The 19829-nt window shown below is 40.8% G+C and overlaps 1 protein-coding gene across 1 annotated transcript in view; it reads left to right on the top strand.

Moving 5' to 3' along the window:
• The window catches only part of LOC122815409 (src substrate cortactin-like), a 706001-nt gene that overhangs the window by 547843 nt on the left and 138329 nt on the right, over nt 1-19829 (top strand). The window contains exon 12 of the mRNA XM_044087879.1: nt 1194-1339. Coding sequence (XP_043943814.1) covers nt 1194-1339 — 146 coding nt within the window. The remainder of the gene's footprint in view (nt 1-1193; nt 1340-19829) is intronic.

The following is a 19829-nucleotide window of genomic DNA, read 5'->3' as shown; positions in this document are numbered from 1 at the left end:
GTTTCACCAAATGTGTGGTATGTGTGGTATTTGAGAGGTATGATTCTGACTAAAAAGACTTCAGAGAAAGGTTATTTTCTTATTTCATAGTGATGTCAGTCCACTTGTTTTAAGAAAAAAAAGGTTGCTCTTTGTGTAACCTCAGTTTGAATTCTTATTCCTTTGTTTCTGCAACTTTGTGTGATTCTAGCTGATTGGTCGTTTACTTCATTTTGTTCATATTGTGTTATTTCCAAGTCTTGTGTGACTGAAAGCCACCCTTTCCTCTCAAGAAGTTACAAGGGCATCACATATTATTGCTCAGTTATAAATATGTATTGCACAGCAAGCATGATTAGAATTGCCTGAATGAAACTATAATCATCTGTAATTCTGGAATCATTTTAGATTTGTTTTCCAATGTTAAATTGTAATGTATATTTGCTTGGAGATATTAAATTCATTTTACTCTGTACTCTTTTTTAACTTCTGTAGTTGTTGATGTTAACTTGCAATATTTTGTTATTCATTTATTTGCCATGTAACTCAGCTTTGGTCAAAAGAAGAGCTCCTAGACCAGTGTACCTTATACTGCTAACAAATAAGTATACATGCAAAAAATGGTACGGGTTACCACGGTATACTCTAGCACAGAGACACAGCACATGAGGTCCAGTGACTGAAAATGTTTAGTTATAGTCACGTCTGGGTGCAGTAAAACACTTGGTTTATTTTTGTTGTTTGAGGACTAAGTAGGATGAATTAACTGAAGTAATTGCTTTGATGAGAATTTGAATAATCATAGAAAACACCAGATAATCACATTATCCCTTGCTCGTTAAAATTTCACTTTGTACAGCCTGTATTCCTGAGTGAGTGATGTAATGTAGTTACTCTAATAGGCTCATAGGTAAGTACTAGTATAGCTGCCATTGAGAGGCATTTTAAGTCTAGGAAATTGCCCTTAAAAACTTGAGAATCTAACCCTGTGCCTTGAGTCTGTGTGGGGTACACTCCTTACAATTGCACCAACCCTCAACCCCTCTGTTTCTCACACTTTGACAGACATAGTAAATGTTGTGCTGTGACTCTCTTCTGGTCTCATGGTTAATGACTTACTGATTTTTTTTTTTCATCTTCTTTAACGTTGAAGTCATACATGTTTCTCAGATTCCACTGCTGTTTTCAGGTGTTTATTTCTGTCCTAACAACAGGCAGCAGTGGTGCCAGCAGCCTGAAAAGTCGGTTTGAGAACATGGCTAAAGCATCTGAAGAAGAGACCAGAAAACGTGCTGAAGAAGAGAAGGCAAGACGCCAAGCAAGGGATAAACGAGAACAGGAGGGGCTCCACAAGAAAAAGGTGATTATGCAAACACTTTGGTCATGTAAAGCTACACTACTGAATTATATGTACTAGTTTGTTAGCAACATATTGTTGGACAGATCAGTAAAGTGGGTACCTTTACATGCAAGAGTTTTTTTTGGAATTGTCTATAATTGAACATACTTTACTCTGATAGGAGAGTATCAGCTCTAAGTTGTATCATGCTGAATTCTGGTACAGAGACAGAAAGTGCTGGAAACTGAGTCTAAACTCATACCTAATTAATTAGAAAATGAGTTAATAAATGGATGCTTGCAGAAAGTAGAAGACATTGCCAGTTGCCTGTGTGGGATCATATTTTGTTTGTTCGGCATTGTGGCAAGGAATACCTGAAGAAGTACTGAAAGATATGTTAAACTGAGGCCCTATCTGTCTGTAGAAGTAGTGAATGAGATGTTAAACTGAGGCCCTGTCTGCCTTAGTTGGTGGTAGCTCAGGTGGATGTAAAACATCCCATTGAATGTATCCAAAAGCTTAGAGGAAGTTACCCAGTGCCCTGGCCAAATTTACCTCGGTTGGTATGAATAGCATCTTGCATCTCTCTTGAAAAGAGGCCATTGATCTTGTGTAACTTCACCCAGTCAATAAAGTGTAAATAAATAAAATGAAGGATATCTATATCTATCTATCTATATATATATCTATATATATATATATATATATATATATATATATATATATATATATATGTATATGTGTATATATATATATATATATATATATATATATATATATATATAAATATCTAGCTATATGTATGTATATGTGTATGTATGTACACACACACACACACACACACACACACACACACACACACACACACACTCTCTCTCTCTCTCTCTCTATATATATATATATATATATATATATATATATATATATATGCATATTTATATATATATGGATCACCTTCATTTCATCGACAGTTCATTTCACTGACACTCAACTCAGCAGGCCCAATTCACTGAATCTTCATTTCACTGACACTTCATCCACTGACACTTATTTCATCGAAAATGATATATGGCCTATTCCCCACTGTGGAGCAACCCTGGAGTTAGAATATATAGTAATGTGGGGTGTGGGGGGTACAGCCCCTCACAATGGGGGGTGTGGGGGTAAGCCCCCCACATACTAGAGTTCTATAATGGTTTTTTGGTAATAGTGATTCATTGCACTTTAAGAATGCATCTGTATAATGTAAAACATGTATGATATGTGGGGGGCTTCTCCCTCCACATCCCCATTGTGGAGGGCTGTGCCCCCCTCCCCCCTTACTATATATTCTAACTCCAGGGTCACTCTACAGTGAGGAATGGGCCATATATCATTTTCTACTAAATGAGTGTCAGTGAAATGAAGTTTCAGTGAATTGGGCCTGCTGACTTGGTTGTCAGTGAAATGAACTGTCGATGAAATGAAGGTGACCCATATATAAATATACAGATATATATATATATGTATATATGTGTATATATATATATATATATATATATATGTATATGTATATATATATATATATATATATATATATATATATATATATATATATATATATACACACAAAGACCATATATTCGACTTTCTGAAAAATTGAAGCATTTGTATGCAGATCACAGTACAGTGGGAATCAGGGAATTTAAGCTTTTCCCTACTGTAGTCTGATTTCAGAGTTGGTATATATACTTTGAAGGGGGTGTGGGAGGTGCAACCCACCACATGGAATGTGCAGTGGGGCTTGCCCCCTACAGAAATATAGATTTCTGTTTTGTTCAACTTTTCAGAAAGCCAAACATAAGCTGTTGACCATATGAAGTCCGAGTTTCCAAAAGCTCCATCTACTGATGTAAACCCATGCATACACACACACACACACACATACATATATATATATATATATATATATATATATATATAATCTGTATATGTACAATATATGTATATATATATATATATATATATATATATATATATATATGGGTCTACTTTGGATGACCGAAACGCCAGTTCGCCGACACACAAAACACCGAGACCGAACAACCAAAAACACACAATACCGACAACTCACAAAACCGAACACCATTACACCGACACACAAAACGTAAACTACACATTACACACAATTACATATCCACTAACCTTAACCCAAACCCTAACCCTAAGGTCCGACTCTACCGCACACTTACCCTACCCGCACCCTAACCTAACTCACTTAACACACCCCTAAACCTAAAGTCCGTCACTATCTCACACTTATCCTACCTGCACCCTAACCCTAACTCACTTAACCCACCCTAAAACATAAAGCCCGTCACTATCGCACTCACCCTACCGCACCTAACCCTAACTCACTTAACCCGCCCCTAAACTACAGTCCGTCACTATCACACACTTACCTTACCCGAACCCTAAGTCCGACACTACCGCATACTCACCTTTCCCACACCCTAACCCTAAATCCCTCACTATCGCACACTTACCTGTCCGCTTCCTAACCCTAAATCCCTCACTATCGCACACTTACCGAGTCGCGCTCACACGTTGCCCATGTTGGTCTTTCGGCTGTCGGGATTTCACCTTGTCGATCACCTTCGTTTTCGGTTGTTTGGTCTCGGTGTTTTGCGTGTCGGCGAACTGGCGTTTCAGTCATCCAAAGTAGACCCATATATATATATATATATATATATATATATATATATATATATATATATATAAAATCTGTATATATACAATTACTGTAGCAAATATTTCTGCCAACATAACATTGCACGTGTTATGTAGTCCTATCTCGCCTCCATTATTACGTGTGGGTTCGGAGCCAATCCTTGGTTCTCACTCAGCCACTTAGAAAGCCTGAAAACTTCTGATTGGCTCGTGGCTAATAGGTATCCCATGATGCATGCACACATTCCCCAGATCTCGTTTGCCGCATCTTCAGTTGGAAGCTTCTTTTGGTTGTCGTGGCTAAGTGATTTAGTTCTTTATTATTACTACTTATTAGGAGTTTTTTGCTTCGTGTGAAGTGTTATTCTGATTGCTGACAGTTTTATTGTGATACCGATTTGTGTCTTTAACCGGATTTGACTTATTACTGTTTAAAAAAAAATTATTCGGCCTGTTGGCTTTTTGTGTGTTGTTCCCATGAGTGTGTGCTTTTAGACTAGACCGTTTAACTTAGAGGTGCTAGTTTGTTCCCTTTTTTCCTTTTTGCACTGGGATAATTTAAGTTAGAGATCCTAGTAAAACCACTTTTATTTTTTGTTGTGAGTGTTAGGGCTAGATCTGTTTAAGTTAGAGGATCTAGTTCCTCTCTTGTTGTGTGAGTGTGTTGGTTTTTCTCTACTGCCATTATGTCCAAAGAACATAAAGAGCATAAACAGTCAGGGTTTAAAAAGTGTACTAAATGTTCGCAAAAAATGTCCATCACTGATGGACATAGCGTCTATGTGTACTGTTTAGGGGCCATATATCTTCAAGAAACTTGTCTCATTTGTCATTCCTTTAGCCCTAGAGTGCTCCAGGAATGGAAGAATAAGCTGATCCTAAAAGGCTTGTTAAAACCTTCCTTTGAGGAAGACCTAGCCAGTTCTTCCTCCTCTGCTAGGTTACAGTCTTCTAGAAAGGATAAGGGCAAGACGTCTAAAAGGCCTTCTCCAGCCTCAACTTCTGTCTCTGAACCTCCACAGAAGTTACCAAAATCAGAGTTGGCCTCTGTCTCTTCGGCTCCACTGTCTTCAGATTGAGATTTTGGACACGGACCTTGCAGTATCGGCACCAAGTGCTTTGGTGCCGATCACTAGCAGTCCTCTTCGGAGCCGGTCTACAGACATTCCACCGGTCTCCCCTACTCTAAAATCGCCTATATTGCAGAGAGCGAGGTCTCCCACACTGTCCTCCAGATCCTCCAGGAGCTTATCTGAAGAAGACATCGAGAGAGTGGTGCTCAGACTCCTTAAGTCATCGGCCTTGTCAAAAGTTTTATCAGCTCCGACCCTTTCGGTCTCGGAGTCGACTCTTGCTACTGATCCTACTCTTTTTAGTCCTCCAACCGAGATTGGGCCTTTGGAGCCGATGTTGTCAGTACCAACTATAGTGGTGTCCTTGGCTCCATCACCCCATGTGGTTGTCTCGGAGCCGAGCTCCGCTCCAACACTATCGGCGCCGTCCGAAGTGTCTAGGGTCCGAAGCTCTCCGGTCGGCCCCGAGGGGGACACTTGGAACTGAACCTCTTTGGTGCCGAGTCTTCCTCTTGGTGGTCGGCCCGAGTGAGCTCAGACTCTACATCATTTTCGGAGCCGATTCCTTTGGAGCCATTGGCACCTATGCTCTCTTCGGAGCTGGGGCGTCGTTCGGAGCCGGAGGAATCGATCTTCGTGAGGATGAGGAGCATGTTGGATAGTTCAAAACCAACACAGTCCTGGCACTCAAAAGAGGTGAAAATAAATTTCTTTACCACAGCGAAAACCACGGTGGAAAGAATAGAAAGGAAATGGAAAATCACCCAGTGGGAAATTTTGTCCTACAATAATGCATGGACACACCAGCTATCAGAGGCATAACCGAACACTGGGACAAGTTTAGTGGATATTCTGATTTGGAAGTATTGTTTAAGGCCCCTTTGAAATTTAGTTATAAGAAAAGAAAGAATCTAAAGGACATTTTGGAGCAAGAAAAGAAGGTTATTAGTCAAAGAAAGAAAGGAACTTATAAGTGTGGTTCTTGCCCGCAGTGTCCCTACATTATTAATCAGAGTAAAGTGTATATTGTGGAGAGAGGGAGGATTATTGAAGCTGGCACTTTTGCTAACTGTAATAGTGAGGGGGTTGTGTACCTCGCTTTATGTGAAAAATGTGGGGCATTTTATGTGGGCAAGACCACACGTAAACTAAAGAGGAGGGTGTATGAACATATGAACGCTGTAAGGATACAGGATCATAATAATGCATTATACAAGCACACATTGGACTGTAAAAATTCCAAGTGGATATTTTTTTGTTTTGGAAAAGATAGTCCCTGATCCTAGGGGTGCATGGGAAATAAGAATAGATGTGAGGGAGCTTTTTTGGCAGTTGGTGGTGGAAGCTAATAAGCAGCCAGGAATTAATGAACATCTATCCATAGTACCAATTTTAATGATGAGAGCTGCTAAATTATAAATAAATTGTATGGAAAATATTTTAACCAGCGAAGATAACAGGTTAAAGTTTGAATATTTCGTGGCATATGTAGGATGTTTATTTCAGTATATACAATATGCATTTTCATACATTTCAACACACATTTTTTACATATGTATATATTTACTTATTTATTTAATACTTATATATTATACATATTTATACATTTTATATTTAATATATACATGAATTTTTTAATATATACATGAATTTTACTCATTGTTGGTCTGCACATTTTGTATTATGTGCTAGTGCAACAGATTAGGTCGTATTAGTATATATTTGTCAACATGAATATTTAAATGCATTGTGTTTCATTTTAAGGAACGGAATGATTTTAAAGTATTGATTTTATTGGTTGATTAAATAATTGCATGCATTATGGGTGGTGTAAAAGGAAGACACAGCTTGGTAAATCTGTTTTGTATCTGAGGAAGTATAACAGAAGATGAAAACGCTATTGTTGTGTAATTGCGTTTATGCAATGAAGCTGTAGGTTCCATATTTTGCTGTGGTAAAGAAATTTATTTCCACCTCTTTTGAGTGCCAGGACTGTGTTGGTTTTGTTTAATTGCTATTTTGGGCACTCTTTCCTCCGTTTCGTTTTGATGTTGGATAGTTCATCTGTACCACGTAGGAGTACCGATGCTATACTCCCTCAAGCGCTGACTACGGTCTCAGCATCCTCTCTCCCCCGGGATGGTAGAGACCCACAGCCTCAGGACCCCCATTTGGGTGGCCCCGATCTTCCGAGACCTCCCCAGAAGACCCTGCTGAGGAGCCCCCTCGGAAGAGATCATGTAAGAGGAAGCATGTAGACTCCCCTGATGAGTCTGTCACATCTGACACTGACCTCGATGAGTCGGAAGGGTCCCCTAAGTCGTCCTCTGAAGATGTCTCCTTTGCAGACATTTTGGAAATCCACAGACAGAGAGGCGGCTGGCCCACCCTTACCCCGTCTGATGAGGAGTCCGTGTACCTGAAGGCTTTCAGGTCTCAACCTTCAGCTTCATGGGTGTTTCCTCCATTTGATGAATTACTGGATGTTGTGAGTCAGAAAGCATGGCAGACTCCTGATGCCGTGGAACCAGTCCCCAGGAGGCCGAATAAATTTCTTTCCGTCCCTAAAGAAAAATAATTTTTATCCAAGGGTTTACCTGTTGATGCCATGGTGGTGGCGGCAGCCACTAAGAAGGAGCTAGCAGAGACTTCTTCTTCTATCCGTCCACCTAATAAGGAATCCCGAACGATGGATAGGTATGGGAAGCGTATCTTCTCTTCAGCGGCTTTTACACTCCGATCCCTGAACTATCTATCACATTTTACGAGACTTCAGAGAGATCTCCTAAAGGAGTTAGGAGATACTCTTCAGGGTACCTCTACTGAAGCAGTCCCATCTACAGTGTCGGCTCAGTTGGCTACTCTCACATCTATTGTTAACTCCTCCATGTGCCTGATTTCGTATGCAGCTGATGGTGCGAGTAGGGCGGCGGGTTCAGGAGTCTCCTTAAGGAGACATTCCTGGATGCATCTATTCAACTTTGCTGTGCCTTTCAAGTCTACATTCACCAATGCTCCCATGGACGGATCCTCTCTTTTTGGACCCAAGGTGAAAGATACCCTCACCAGGTGTGAACAGGAAGGAAAGACTCTGTCTGCCGTGGGAGTCCGGTTTACCGTTCCTTCTAGACCTTACCCTAAAGGTCAGAAGAGTAGTAAAATGTGGTTCAAAAAATGACAGAGACCTTTCCAGGACACACAGGGTGATTCCTCCTACAGAGGCAGGGGAGGAGGAGGAAATAATGGTAGACGTCACCCTAGAGGCAGGGGAGGCCCACAAAATCAGGGAGGTCGCGATTCCTTTCATGACCGTCCCTATCAGCATTCCTATTGTGGAACCCGACTGTGCATCTCTGGAGCCGGTCGGGGGGTCGCCTGTCCTTGTACCCAGAAGCCTGGCTAAATCTCACTCGAGACAAGTGGGTACAAGACATTATCACCAGAGGTTACTTTATACCCTTTTCCCTTCCACCACACCCTCCCAAAAGGATCCCAGATGTACCACCCAATCACAGGGATCAAGCGGCTATAGAGATAAAAAAGCTGCTATTAAAAAGAGTCATCCAAAAGGTCCCAGCAGACCAGACAGGATTCGGAACATACTCCAGGTTCTTTTTAGTTCCAAAAAGAACAGGAGACTGGAGACCCATCCTAGACCTCAGCAGGTTAAACGAGTATGTAAAGAAGTCCAAGTTCCAAATGATCACTGTACAATCCGTACTCCCTCTGTTAGGGAGAGACACCTGGATGTGCTCAGTAGATCTCCAGGACTGCCTACTACCACATAATGATGGACAAAGCATCAAGGAGCTACCTACGCTGCTGTCTGGGAGCCAGTCATTACCAGTTTCAGGCGCTGCCCTTTGGTCTCACCACAGCCCCCTGGGTGTTCACCAAGTGCATGGCAGTAGTCACAGCTCATTTGAGGCGTCAGGGAATCCAAGTCTTTCCATACCTGGACGATTGGCTCCTGACCGCCACCACCAGGCATCGCCTAGTTCATTCGAGAGATTCCACAATCAAGCTTTGTTCCCAGTTGGGAATCTCAATAAACTGGGAAAAATCCTCTACTTTGCCCACTGTCTATAACTTTTATAGGAGCAAACATAGACACAGTCGCTATGACAGCCAGACTACCTACAGACAGAATACAGAATCTTGTGCAACAAATTTACAGGATACTTCCCCTTCGAAGAGTCAAAGTGAAGGTGGTGTTGCAGTTTCTCGGAACTATGGCATTGACCATAACCTTGGTACCTTTAGCAAGACTACATATGAGAATACTGCAATGGCTCCTGTCATCCCAGTGGTCTTTTCAGCAATTGCCTCTACATCATCAGATTCTGATTACTGATTCTTGCAAAAAGGACCTACGCTGGTGGATTCAACCAGGTCATCATACTACAGGGACTCCCTTTATACCACACCAACACATTGCCACTGTGACCATGGATGCCTCTCAGATAGGGTGGGGGGGCATTATCTTAGCAGGACTGTCCAAGGCACATGGCAAGATCAGGAGGCCCATCTGCATATCAGTGTCCTAGAGATGAGAGTGGTGCTTCTAGTGTTGCAAGCACTTCACGACTTTCTCACTCTAGGGACGATAGCTATCCAGACCAATGACATGTCGGTGGTCTGGTATCTAAACAAACAAGGGGGGACCAGATCATACCCCTTATGTCGAGAGGACCTGCGAGTTTGGAATTGGGCGATTTCTTCCCAACGCTTTCTCATTGCAATGCACATCCCGGGGACTTCCAACATGATAGCAGACAAGCTAAGCAGGGCAATATTGTTACCTCATGAATGGTCCTTGAACCAGAAAATAGCCAGTATGATTTTCCACAAGTGGGGACAACCCTGCTGCGACCTCTTTGCCAGCCCCATTGACACCAAATGCAGCATCTTTTTTTCTCTCATCCCCCCTCTGGGAGAGTCTCCAAGAGATGCATTCATCCACGATTGGCCCTCGGGACTCCTTTATGCTTTTTCTCCTTTTCCACTCATCCCCAAGTTCATACAGAAAGCAATGTTGTTGGGAAGCAAGATGATCCTCATCACTCCTTACTGGCCTCATCAGATTTGGTTCCCTTTCCTCGGGCCTCACCTGTTAGACTATCCATGGACTCTGGACCCAGTGCCAGACCTCCTGACACACGTCAGGTTTTCTTCACCCCAGCCTCCACACTCTCAAGCTGACAGCATGGCTGCTCCAGTTCCGTCACTGGTCAGGCTTCATGATCTGTCTCCAGCTGTAACTCATGTTATTACCTCTTCTCACAAGCCTTGGACTAGAAAATTGTATCAAAGTAAATGGAAGAGATTTTCTATATGGGCACACAAAAGAGAAGTTGATCCATTTACAGCTCCCATTACTATTGTTCTAGACTTCCTTTCAGAACTCTTTCACCAGGGTTCAGCGGCTGCTACACTCCGGGTTCAGCTAGCAGCAATATCTAATTTTCATGCGGGGATTAATGATTCTAGTCTTATGTCTCATAAACTGTGCAAATCTTTTCTTAGGAGGTTCCATGATGTTAAGACCTCCTGTGCAAGACCCCATTCCTCCTTGGGATCTGAATCTAGTCCTGTCTAGACTTACTGTGCCACCTTTTGAACCAGCCCATAGTTGTCAGTTGAACTTTCTGTCTTGGAAGACTCTGTTTCTGGTAGCAATAACCTCAGCCAGACGAGTTTCTGAATTACAGGCCCTGTCAGTTAAACCTCCATATTTAATTTTTCACAAAGACAGGGTTTCTCTCCGGACCAATTCTTCCTTTATTCCTAAAGTCTGTTCTCAATTTCACATAAACCAAACAATTGAATTGCCAGTGTTCTTCCCTAATCACTCCAATAAAGCAGAGTATACATTCCACCAATTGGATGTGCACAGGCAACTGCGTTTGTATATCCGCAGGACCAAAAGATTTAGAAAATCAGAACAGCTGTTCATTTCTTTTGCTGAGGCGAGAATGGGCTTGCCAGTTTCCAAGGTTACACTTTCGAACTGGATCTCTAGTTGTATTTCCTTTATTTACAGTTCTCAGGGAAAGGAGTTACCCTTTAAAGTTAAAGGGCATTCCACCAGGTCCTTTTCTACTTCTGCTGCTTTCCAAGCCAGGACACCTATTGATAATATATGTGCAGCAGCAACATGGGCTACCGCTCATACTTTCATTTCTCATTATAAATTGGATTTAACTTCCAGGGGTAGAGCCTTGTTTGGTTCCACAGTACTCAGGAGGATTTTCCAGTGAGCCACCCATTCAAGATGCTAGGGACGCTGTCCCACATGTAATAATGGAGGCGAGATAGGACTACACAACATAAAGAAGTTATGTACTCACCATAACGTTCCATGTATGTAGTCCATCTCGCCGAACATTATTACGAACCCACCCACCAGCCCCCTTCTTGGAGGATCTGGAAACAGTTTTTCATTTTCTACAGTGGTTTATACCACAAGGGATGCCTTTATTACAGTTTTTTTCTTCCGGACCTTTGTCCTTTTTCCTGTCTTATCCTGATAGACTAGTAGCAAACAAGATCTGTGGAATATGCGCATGCACCATGGGATACGTATTAGCCACGAGCCAATCAGAAGTTTTCAGGATTTCTAAGCGGCCGAGTCGGAGCCGAGGATCGGCTCCAAAACCACATGTAATAATGTCCGGCGAGATGGACTACATACATGGAATGTTATGGTGAGTACATAACTTCTTTTTTGAACCACTGTCCACTTTGAGCTCTGTGGGTTTACCACTAATCAGGACAGTGTAAAACACTTATTTTTTTGCAAACAAATGTACTGCATTAAACTTTTCACTTACCACTGATACACCATCTACATGGACAGTAGAGTTGCATCTTTCTATGTGATCAACTTGCTTTTTTGAGTGACCTTTCTTAGTAAATGAATGAGGCTTGCTTGATTTACAAAGCTTTTGAAAGTGGTTCCATTTTTTACACTTGTGGCATTGCTGACCAAATGCTAAGCACTTTTCTCTTTTAGACTCATGATTGGCACCACAATTATGACAGTTAATAAGACTTGACTTGGGTTTTACTGACTCACCCTTGTGCTGCACTGAGCATGTCTGTTTTACTGAGCTAGTCTAAAAACTTGCTGGAAAGTTATGGGCTCTCCCTAGAAATCCCACAGGGGCTGCAGCTACCATGTGCTTAGGCCTGTTTCTGTTAGCCATGTGCTGTATGATGTCTACTTTTGCTGTAGAGACTGCTGAAATCATGTTCTTGTCACTTGCAAGCATATTTGTGTGCCTTTCTGTAAGCTTGTCAAATCTCTATGACTTTGCTCAAAGTTAACTCACTGTCTCGAAGCAAAATCTTTTTCACTGCAGCATTATTAACACCACACACAGGCCTATCCTTTATCAACTCATCTTTCAGATCACCAAATCTGCACATTTTAGCCTTGTTTCTCAAGTCAGTAATATAATCTGCAAAAGTTTCTACCGCTTTTGATCTCTTGTATAAAATAAGTGCCTCTCCAATGTAACATTCATCTGGGGGTTACACATTTCTCTAAATTTATGTTTTAAGCACTCACTTGATTCAGCTTGTACAGCAATATGATGGTTTTCCCCCCTCTCCTGCATATACTCCTGGTGCATACACAAATGAATGCTCTCTTTCAGTGGCTTCTGACCCTTCTAGATTAAGCAGAATAAATGTCTTTGTACATGCATCTTTATCAGAAAAAGCTGCTTGTATGAAAATATCGTATCCCTGCTCAAATACTGTCAAATTCTCTGCAGTATTATGATCAAACACAAGTGGACTGGGTCTGCGAAATGCCTCTTCCATGCCAACACACAGTAATAAAGACCATTGGAATTATGTACGAACATACATACATGTGTCAGAAATTTATGCCAGAAACTTGTAATTATACTCAATAGCACAGCAGACTCTTCGAAATAACTGCACTTTGTGAAATAAGTCTCCGTAGCACAAGAACACTTTGAAATCACTGTACTTTGCAAAATCACTCTTGTCAGTGTTAAGAAACACTTTGAAATAACTGCACTTTGCAAATGAACTGTACACAGCAGAAGAAACTCCTCAAAATTACTGTACTTTGTGAAATAACTCTGTACAGTGTAAGAAACACTTTGAAATGACTGCACTTTGCGAAATAATTGTACTTTGCACGTAATGAAGCACACACTGCAAACACTTTGCACACTCTGAGTTACTTCGAACAACTCTGTAGTCAATGCGAAATAGTAGGTCATATCAAAAAACATGGTCATTTACTTAAAAAAATGCAGTCACTTTGCTTTTCCATGCTCAGTTTGCCCTTTTATTGTACTTGTTATGCTCTTTTGACCTTTATCATGCTCTTAATACTTTAATTGTAACTTGTTTTAGTTTTAACATGCTCGTTATACAAACCAGAAGTAATTCTGAATGCTCTCTTAAGTATATTGAATAATTCTATCAAATATCTTGGTTTCAAACATTTTGTTTAATCAATAATGCGTTTTGTGCCTTTCGTTTGATTAATAATGTGTTTGTGCTTTGCAAGTGCTTCGTATCATTTTCTTTATGAAATAAATCATTTATGTGAGTTTTAATTACCTGAAATTCATTTCTGACCTTTTTCAGTCATTGAGCAGGTTGGGACAAGTCATTCCTCTGTGTACATCTATTTCTGTTCAGGCATGCCATTTCTAACAGCATGTCGTTCAGGCATGCCACTTCTAACACCATGTCATTTAGGCATGCTGCTTCTAACACCATGTTGTTCAGAAATCCTGCTTTTGACATCATGTCGCTCGTTTGGTCAGGATAAAACAGATGAACAGTTGTGGGTTCAATTCAAGCAGCTTTATTACATACAAATACATCAGGATTAAGGCTTAGTAACTTAAATTTAGATAAACTTATACACAGACCAACTACTGCACTCATACATGTTAACACTCTGGCTACTCACTCAAAATGGCACTGCTGCCTGCTATGCTCTATATTTATATGCACGTGCCCTCACTTTTAAATGCTTCTTAAAGTCACAACACACACACTGTTCTATATCAACAACATTGGGGTCACTGCATTCCCCCTTGTGTGATGCTCTTCCTGGTAAGGTCAGACCATAAATCACTTTTGTTTGAAGTAACTAGTGGATGTGACACCCCCACAGGAAAAAAAAAAAACCTAAAAAAACTGTTCCAGAGCAAACTACGGCCTACTCAGTAGTAGTATAAAAAGTTTTATAAACCCCCCGCAATCACAGGCAAGAGTGACTGTTATGTAGAGGTGTACACAAATGCCCTGTATAAACACTTAAACAACTGTATAGACTTGGCTGTACATGACTGGATCAAAATCAGGTTCTCCCAAAAAAGCAGGCCACCCTAGTGGACCTCGAGTGTAAACAGATCATATAACAAGAAGAAGAAACTGATATCTAAGAACAAGGCGGAATTGACTCAGCAGAGGAAGAATTCCCTCCACAGCCTGAACAAGCTTATCAGAAATCTTGTAAAGTCCTCTAACATAAATTACAAAGATAAAATAGCATCCCTAGCCAAGGATAATCATAAGGCATTCTTCAACTACATTTGAAATCTAAGAGGGAATGCTCAGCTATGTTCCAAACTGGCAGTGGATAGCATCACACATACTATACTGGAGGAAATTGCCAATCTGCTATCTGGCAGATTTGGCGCAAACTTCACCCCCCTGTCCCCACCAACCTTACCCCAAAGCATACCTGACACTAGTCCTCTGCCTAGTATCTCTAGAGATCAGGTCATATCTGCACTCTCCAAGGCCAAAAACATGGCCTCAATGGGACCAGATGACATCCCAGGTTGCTTACTAAAATATCTAAAACAGGACCTAGTGGACCCGCTTGGCGTTCTCTTTAACTATAGCCTGAGAGCTAGCTTTGTTCCAGTGGAGTGGAGAACAGCAGCAGTAATCCCCTTGCACAAAGAGAGGCCATCAACCAACCTTGGGACCATAGACCCATACGTCTAACCAGCCTCAGTTGCAGGGACATGAAAAGAATCACCATGGACTTTATCAACAAGGACATAGGTGACCTTCAAACATTAGACTTTAAGGGTAAAGCATGCTTATTAAACCTAATAGACTTCTTTGAGAAAGTCAGCAAAGCCCTGGATGAAGGTAAGACAATGTGTACTGCCTATCTTGACCTAGCCAAGGCTTTTGACACAATCCTTCACTCAGGTATCATTGAAAAACTCTCCCAGCTGGGGATTAACCCTTGCATCATTAGATGGGTAGCCAAATGGCTCACCAACAGAACACATACTGTCAATGTTGGTGACTCCACCTCTACCAGTAGACCAGTCACCAGTGGCATACCACAAGGATCTGTGCTGGGCCATTTACTGTTTGGAATCTATCTCTCAGATGTCCAGGCTAAAGTAGACAGCCTTTGGCTTACCAGGTTCACTGATGATTGCAAATTGGGTGCAATCCTTAAGTCTCCCACTGATGGATGTTAACATATAAACTCAAAAAAGTGCATTGTTATCTCCTTTGGCAAAGTTGAATTGCCTGTTAATTACAATATTGATAGCACATCCCTAAGTTCAAACCTAGTGGTGTGAGATCTGGAAACACAGGGTGATAATCTGAACTTCGACCACCAAGTTTCCACAGTGGTAAGGAAAGCCTTCTCTGTTGTGCATCTCATAAGTAAGGGCATCACATCCAGGTCTAAGGATGTTATAACTCCACTGTACTCAAGCCTCATCAGACCATTAATAGAGTACAATGCACCCTTTTGCATGTACCTCACCAGACACCTGCAGCAAATGGAGAGACCACAGAGGTTTCTTATCAAGAAAATACAGGGCCTCCCAACCACGACCTACGTGGATAGATGGAAATCCCTGTCAAAGTACTGTGTATTTTATAGATTGTTGAAAGGCAACTTGTGCCTGGCCTACAGGCCAGTCTCTGACCCAGCTCTGATGGAAATGCTGCACATCACTGCTGAATGTTTTGTAAATGAAAATAAACTAAAAGTTTTGGCACCAGATGTCTGGAGGTCTGAATAGGTATGCAGCCCCCCTGTCATGTTGTTGTTGAGTCTTTCAACTTTTTTCCCGGTTAGGGGTCGCCACAGCGGAACTCTGGACCGCTAATGATTGGTACTTGATTTTCACATGCCAAGTTACCAGCCCTGACGCACAACCTTCAACGAAGGTACGCCTATTCGTGCATGTCTTCACGCAGAAGACGCTGTAGCTGAGAATTGAACCGGACAGCGTCTTACTGTGAGGCGACAACTCTACAGCCCCCTGCCATAAACATTATTAAATCTATATTCTTACGAACATGGGTCCTTTTTGTACATACAGTGGATATAAAAAGTGTACACACCCCTGTTAAAATGCCAGGCTTTTGTGAATGAGACCACAATAAATCATTTCAAAACTTTTCCCACCTTTAATGTGACCTATAACCTGTACAAATCAGTTGAAAAATAAACAAATCTGTTAGGGGAAAAATATAAAAAATAAAAAAAGTACAATAAGCTGGTTGCATGTGTGCACACCCTTAAACTAATACTTTATTGAAGCACCTTTTAATTTAATTACAGCATACAATCTTCTTGGGTACACACCTGCCATCAATTAAAAACACTGATTAACCCCAAATAAAGTTCAGCTGTCCTAGTAGGATTTTCCAGACATTTACTCAGCTGCCTGCTACAGCAAAAGCCATGGTTCGCACAGAGCTTACAAAGCTTCAAAGGGATCTCATTGTTGAACGATATCAGTCAGGAGAAGGGTACAAAAACATTTCCACAGCATTGGATATACCATGGAACACAGTGAAGACAGTCATCAAAAAGTGGAGAAAAAATGGGACAGCAGTGAGATTGCAAAGAACTGGACATCCCACCAAAATTGATGAAAAGACAAGATGAAAACTAGTCAGGGAGGCTGCCAAGAATCCTACAGCAACACTGAGAGCGCTGTAGGAATTTCTGGCAAGTACATGTTGTGTACTACATGTGACAACAATCTCCTGTATTCTCCATATGTCTGGACTATGGGGTAGGCTTGCCTTTTCTTACACAGAAAAACATCCAGGCCTGGCTAAAATTGGCAAAACAATACATTAAGTCTCCCATAAACATGTGGGAAAATGTGTTATGATTTGATGAGATCAAGGTTGAACTTTTTGGCCACAGTTCCAAAAGGTACGTTTGGAGCAAAAACAACATGTTGCATCACCAAAAGAACACCATCCCCATGGTGAAGCATGGTGGTGGCAGTATCATGTTTTGGGGTTGCTTTTCTTCAGCTGGAACTGGGGCTTTAGTCAAGGTGGATGGAATTATGAACAGTTCCAAATACCAGTCACTTTTAGCTCAAAACCTTCAGGCGTCTGCTAGAAAGCTGAAGATGAAGAGGAATTTCACCTTTCAGCATGTCAATGACCCCAAGTATACTTCCAGATCAACAAAGAATGGCTTCACCAGAAGAAAATTAAAGTTTTGGAATGGTCCAGCCAGAGCACAGACCTAAATCCAATAGAAAATCTGTGGGGTGACCTTAAGAGGGCTGTGGACAAGAGATGCCCTTGCAATCTGATAGATTTGGAGTGCTTTTGCAAGGAAGAGTGGTCAGATTAAATGGTGTAGTTATGTTACTATAGTCATATCAAATGGGGTAGTTACGTTACTGTAGTCAGATCAAACAGGGTAGTTACGTTACCATAGTCAGATCAAATGGTGTAGTTACGTTCCCTGAGTTAGATCAAACAGTGTAATTATGTTACTGTAGTCAGATCTGACAGTGTAATTACATTATTAAGTTTACTTATACTATGTACATGTTGCTGCTAATGGTTTACTTTTATGTATTGGATAACCAGGCAGGTAGGGTGGTCTGGGATTCTTTGCAGCTATGAACTGTGCTGCATCCATTACAAGCAATACAAATCATTCAGAATGTTAATTTGAATTAGTATGATTACTTTTATGTGTATATAAACTGCTACTAAATACAGACATACAGTATATAAGTACAGGATTCGAGCACATACATTATAAAATATAGAAGCATGTAAGTACTGTGATGAAAGGAGATGCTGTCAGCACAGCTAGCTGTAATTTTGTGAATAATTATGTTATTTGTGAATATCAACATGATTTATATAATATGCTTGTATTACAATTGTATTAGAACTGTATATCATGTGCATATCAAACTGGTTTGTAAAGATGTGTGTTGAAAAGGTATTTTATAAAGTGTTTGTGTTTGGAATGTATCCAAAGTTTGCTTTGCTGGAGAGGACAGAAATGTACTACTGTAACTGTTTTAATGTATATATATATTTTAACAGTGGAAACTGCAATACAGGAGGCTAACTTCAGTTCAGCAAACTTCAGAAAAACAATGAAATTAAATTACTTTGTGGCTCGGCCATAAAAAATGGTATATTTCAGTTTTCAATACAGCAAGAGGCACAATGCCTGTAGTAGGGAGTTTTCATTATTGTCTGTAGGGTAAACTAATTACTGGTCTTGGAATGTGGAGGAATGTAATTGTTTTATGACTTCCAGCATCTCCCAAAGATCTGAGCAGAAGCCTTTTTGTCTGTATATTTTTATAGGTAGATGCTAAATGTTGCCAGCTTCTAACAATGGGAGTTTTGGCCTGGGATCTAGAAGTCAGATAACAAAAAATGATGTAATTCTGCAAGCTATCCCAGTAGTAATATTTTAGATATTTGAAAAGTCTCTTAGTGAGACAGGGCATTTTGAATTCTGTCTTGGATCTTGCAGCAACTAGAAGATCCATTCACCACATCTCCCTTGCTCTAATGAAGTAAGTTTCTAGGGAACAGTATAACTCTTAGATAAAGACAAGAATATAGTAAAGCTTAGTTTAGATGGTTTTCTTTATTTTGGGAGCCTGTACTGCAATGTTATTTTACATATTTCCTGTGGTTTTAAACTCTGATGTCACTGTGAATATATATTTAGTATTGTCTTGTTCTTTTATTATTTATTATTAAATATATTCAAACCTTTCATTGTGGCTGATCTGTGTAGAGATATTTAAGTTTTGAGAGTACTTGCATTTTATTTGGTGGCACTGTGTGGGCCACTCCTATGAGCCTTGCTTTTAGTCAAACTACCATTTGTATTAGTATTGATATTATACAGTAAAACTGGACACCCTTTGTTAAGGGCATTAAAGTAGCTGATAAGGTGTTCTGGTGGCAGTCATACCTTATAGTCTGGGCAGAACAGGGCATAACCTTTCCCAAGTGTGTGTGTGTGTGTGTATGTGTGTGTGTGTGTGTGTACAGCTTACTGTGGTGTGGTAGAGTGTGAGTACAATACCTACTGTGATGCGATAGTGTGTGTATACAGTATCTACTGCCGTGCAGTAGTGTCTGTGTACAGTGCCTACTGTGGTGTGCGGTAATGTATGCATACAATACCTGCTGTGGTAGTGTATGTATACACCTACTGAGGTATTGTCTGTGTACAGTACCTACTGTGGTACTGTATGTGTACAATAGCAACTGTTGTAGTGTATGTGTACAATACCTACTGTGGTGTGGTAGTGTATGTGTATAGTACCTAGTGTGGTGCAGTAGTGTATGTGTACAGTACCTGCTGTGGTGTGCCGTAGTGTATGTGTACTGTGGTGTGGTAGTCTATTTGTACAGTACCTAATGTGGTGTGTGGTAGTGTA

The sequence above is a fragment of the Protopterus annectens genome, chromosome 11.part0 (genome assembly GCF_019279795.1).
Source record: "Protopterus annectens isolate FY-2018-M chromosome 11.part0, PAN1.0, whole genome shotgun sequence".
NCBI classification, from domain to species: domain Eukaryota; kingdom Metazoa; phylum Chordata; order Ceratodontiformes; family Protopteridae; genus Protopterus; species Protopterus annectens.
Note: the sequence above shows the minus strand (reverse complement) of the source record. Positions and strands in the feature narration are given on the sequence as shown.